The 4,911-nt window shown below is 34.9% G+C and overlaps 1 protein-coding gene across 1 annotated transcript; it reads left to right on the plus strand.

The window, feature by feature from the left end:
• The first annotated feature begins 835 nt into the window (after positions 1 to 835).
• On the plus strand, positions 836 to 1,768 carry LOC140331476 (olfactory receptor class A-like protein 1). The gene has a single exon (XM_072412562.1). It carries the CDS (start codon positions 836 to 838, stop codon positions 1,766 to 1,768), a length of 933 nt encoding a protein of 310 aa, XP_072268663.1.
• Positions 1,769 to 4,911: the final 3,143 nt, after the last annotated feature.

Here is a 4,911-nt window from a genome sequence, read left to right on the forward strand (position 1 = left end):
AAATGTTTTCATTCCAGGAACATAATTATTCCTGGTTTGCTGGATCACTCAGGTTCTCCTGTGATAGTTTATCTTCTCCAGCCTTGAAGAGCTTTAATCCCTTTGCTGCCTGATTTGCTTTATTTTTGCCTTCCCCCAAGAAGATGACACTTCTACACGGCTTCTTATTCAGGGCAAAGCAAAGCTGGCCACATTTAGTGGTGGTAATGAAGATAAATTGATAGACCAGCAAGCCTTTTTTTCTGTTTTTAAATCCAAAAAGAGGACTTTAAAAAAAGTGTAGCCACAAATATTCACCAGCGATGGAGAATAAACATGGGGTTATGAAACACACATCATGTCTAACTTACATAATCAATTTCATGGGAAATTTAAAATAACTCAAGTGAAGGGCCTAAACGCCTTCGGTAAATCAACCCCTGTGTTTCAGTCCCCTTACTAACTGCTACAAATTATAGCATGTTGATAATTAACATTTAACATTTAGTTCATTTTAAGAAAATAAAAAAAAAATCACAAATTTTGTGATCTCAATAATTATTAATTGAATTATATGCTGCTTTTATTTGCTCATTATAAGAATCTTAAATTTTAAAAGAATTGGAGGATACCATATCCCTTATCAAATGTATGATTAGGCGCCCCACAGGTTTAATGTTTTAAGTTTAAGTACAATTAATAATAATATATCTAGGAACATAGCTGTTAACGTAGATGTTAATTGACAATTAATTTCCATAATTGTTGTGTTGCCATAAAATATTTTACAACTTCACAACTACAAATTAATAATATTGTGAATTTTGTATTTTCAGGTGTGGTGTTTTGCTAAGAAATGGACACCCGCATTCTAAAGGCCTTTATCTTCATCCTTTTGACTGTGATTGGTATTCCAGGAAACGTCTACATTGTAATCCAGTTTTTTCTTGTTAGGGTGTTAGAAAAGAGGCTTCTACCATCCAACATCATTCTGCTAGTGTTAGCATTTTCAAACCTTCTTATTGTCTGCTCTCGTGTTATCTTACAGTCATTGAATGCCCTAGGAATTGAGAATCTAATGGACGATACAAATTGCAAGTTGTCTGGGTATACATACAGAGTTAGTAGAGCTATGTCTATATGTACCACCAGCTTACTTAGCTGTCATCAGTGCATTCTTATTGCTCCAAACACTAAGATCTGGGTTTTTTTTAAACAAAAGGTATCTCACAATATAACACTAATCATTCTTGCAATTCTTTTGATGAATCTAGTCCTGTACCGAACAAGTTTTATGTATGCTAATGCAAAAAATAACCATACTTCTCCATACACACTTCATCTAGTATACTGTGACACTGATTTTCAAACATATGTATCTTATATTGCCAATGGAGTTGTTTTTGCAACTTTAGACTTTCTTTTTGTTGCAATGATGGCCCTTGCAAGTTTTTACATTGTTTATGTGTTACTCAGACATGAGAAAAATGTTAAAAGCATACGCAGTTCTAATAAAGCAAATAATAAATCAGTTGAATATAAAGCTTCTAGAGCTGTAATATTACTGGTTATATGCTATGTGATGTTCCTGGGGCTTGACAACTCCATGTGGATCTATACTCTGACTCTCTCAAACGTCAAAGCAGATGTAAATGATGCCAGGGTCATGTTAGCTTGTGCCTATTCTGCACTGAGCCCGATTATCATGATTATTACCAACCCCAAATTACAGCAATGGCTACTGTATAAGTTTTGGAGAAGACTTCGGAATCTGCCATCATCCTCCTAAAGAGACATCTGAATAATATTAATATATTAATGTTAAAAAAGAAAGGAAAATCATGGCAAAGTTTCTATCACATGTAACTCACTATTATGTGAACAAATGTATATTGTCATTGCTGACCTCCCTCCAAAAATGTTAGTTTTTTAATCCTCCAATGTAAATTTGTTTTATTGTTTCACATATTTCCTAAACTACTAACCAACAACAAGTACGCAGATCAAAAAAATCAAAATAATTTAGAAATACGTATTTGAATGCAATATCACAAAGTATTAGAGTCAGCATAATTCTCAGAACATTAGCATTTTAAGAAGCAGGTTAAAACAAGGACAGCCTCCACAACTGTTGATTGTCATATTGTTATATCACAATATGTATGAAAAACGATAATTAAACATGCAACTGCAGGAACCTTTTGCTGTTCTAAGGCAGGCCACAAAATAGTAACATAATGGTATTTATTACTTTATATATTACTGCATTTTTATATTATATTTCATAATTTATATATTACTGCATCTGTTAAAACTTTTCAAGGCAATAAACAAAATGTGAAAATGTGTTTATTGTATGTAATGAAAGCTTTTTAAAGACTGTGCAGACTCAATATCAACCAGACTGGACAATAAGAAATAAAGCTTTTAGGACAAAAATTAAACACATCTCCCTACGTGTATACCAATATACATGTAACAAGTGCTCCATCTCTGTTCAGTTTAATTACTGTCTATATTCCGATGGGGCAGATTGTTCTTTCTCTGTTTGTCCTGGTGACTATTATTACTGACACAGGATATTATGGGAACAACCAAACGGACCAGAAAATTTTGGTGGTCTGCGGCACTGACCAGTCCTTTTCCTGACCTCACTGGGGGGCGCACTGGCCAGAGCCGCAGACCATGTCTCCCATATGGATCTCAGGACAGTGGGCAGGTTGTGTCTCTGGCGGGTTCTGGCACCATGACACCATTCATGAGTAACACACGTCTCCCCACACATGCGCAGTCTGGAGTCCACGAAATTAGTGATCCGTGACATCTAAAAGGTTGTCGACCATTGCCCTAGATCCCATCTGGAAAGAATGAGAGAAATATTTATGCATCTGCAGTCCAGGCAGGGAATCTAGCATTATTGGACTCTATGACATCTTTTTTCCTGCATAACGAGAAACGATTTGGTGATGTTCTTCAGAGCCATCATATTAAACATGAAGGCAAAGCAGGGCAAATTACATTTAAAACATGACACAAACACACCATTCCCAGTTTTTACTAATAATGGCAAGCGATAGTCCATGTCCCAAGAACGATCCTCAGCTGTATTCATACTGGTGTGCCATTGCCACTGGACCATCTCATAAGCAGCTTATGTTAAGTCACAGACAAAGCTAAATAAACTAAGGTGGCAAGGCTAATAGCCACAAATAGCAGAGAATACCATATTGATATAATCCTGGTGCCAAATGGTGGAATCTGTCCCACTGAAAGTTATATAAGGAATCAGTTATTCTATTAGAAATGGTAACAACATGAACAGTGTATATAAAAGCCTTTTATTTTAACCACTAACGGAAATACAAATAAAAACAGACACAGTGAAAGCTGTAAAAGAACCCCTATATTTTATAGATACATTTTATACATTTGTAACACACCCCACAAAGCTACGGGTAGTACAATTCTTTGACAAATAAAAAGATCATAGTCAAAACCTCGACATACATTCAAAGAAATTACCCATAGTAAACTTCTGGAGATGACTTCTAAACCCACAAGTGCACTCAATAGTTCAAAGTGAACCTAATGTTATGATGAATCATGCTTGCCAATTACCTCTCCCAACAAATAAGAAACTACTGCACTGTTTAGAAGAGCAGATTTTGAAATTGCAGGCTGATGGGGGGGTTGTACTGCACTAGCACTGGAGTCTTTCTTCTCTCCAGTCTTACCTTTTACCTGCTGAAAATATCCAGGCAAAATATGTGATCCTTCCACCATCACTGGCACCCATAAATTTATGTTCTTGCCATTCCCCTGCAGAGATGATAACATGGCCAAATTTATGGAGGGTGAGGGGTACCTGCCTATAAAAGAAAAAAAAATAAAGAGAAAAATATAAAAATATAAAAAGAAAAAAAAAAGGGAGACAGAATTTAAAGTCAAGTGAAAAATTTAGGTTTTAATAGGTACTGTAATTTACCCTATTAGTACCCTAATAGTTTTATGATTAATATTTTTTTTTAAAAAGATAATGTTCCTTAAAATGTGACAATTATTCACAAATGCAACTTGGAAAAAGCTGTCTCCCAGCATGGAACCATGCAAGGCAGGTAAGGTGGGGGAAGCAAGCATGTTCACGTCCCTCAACAGTCCAGGGGCCCATGTTAAGCAACAGGGCCCCTAATCAGAGGAGTATAGAGTATGAAAACCCAGCATTAATAAGAAGTCTCCCATTTATCTGTTCCCAGACCATGGGGAAAGCACCATAGTTTGTCTTTATTTTACCCATTCCCGGAAAGGGTTAAAGTTGCACAGTCACCTTGAAAAAAATTATACTTGAACTATGAACCACTAAAAATACCAATTTTTAACTACCAGATAGTATAACTGTAGGTATATAATCACCCATTACCTAGTCAGAAACAATAAGCTTTAGAAACTGTCTAGTTGCTTTGACATTGAATTTTGCACTCATAACTCCTATACTTATTTGAAAATTAAATATCATAATAGCAACTTGATGGCAAAATAAAAAGTACAAAATTGTTTTTGTGCTCAGACAAAATAAATAACATGAAGCATAAAGAAATACATTGCATCTCATAAGGTAATTGCATTACATATTATACATATTCATTAAATTCATAACCATGAGTCAAATAATCACATGTAATTTGTAGTTTATTGCAACACGGCAATAGCCAATGTATCACCATAATTAAAAAAAAGTACTCAGGCTTTTTGCATTAAGGGTATCATAATAACAATAATGACATTTATTTGAAATATACATTCCAACAAGTGTAACTAGTTCCCTTGTGTTACGTAAAAGGACAAAGGCACATTGAAATGTCAAGCCATAATTCTCTCAGAGAGAACATAAACAGCAGATAGGAAAAGTTTTATTTCTACTGACAAACAACTAAT

This window comes from Pyxicephalus adspersus, chromosome 1 (genome assembly GCF_032062135.1).
Source record: "Pyxicephalus adspersus chromosome 1, UCB_Pads_2.0, whole genome shotgun sequence".
In the NCBI taxonomy this organism is placed as follows: domain Eukaryota; kingdom Metazoa; phylum Chordata; class Amphibia; order Anura; family Pyxicephalidae; genus Pyxicephalus; species Pyxicephalus adspersus.

Coding starts and splice junctions, on each gene's coding strand:
- LOC140331476 (XM_072412562.1), top strand. CDS start 836: ATGGACACCCGCATTCTAAAGGCCTTTATCTTCATCCTTTTGACTGTG.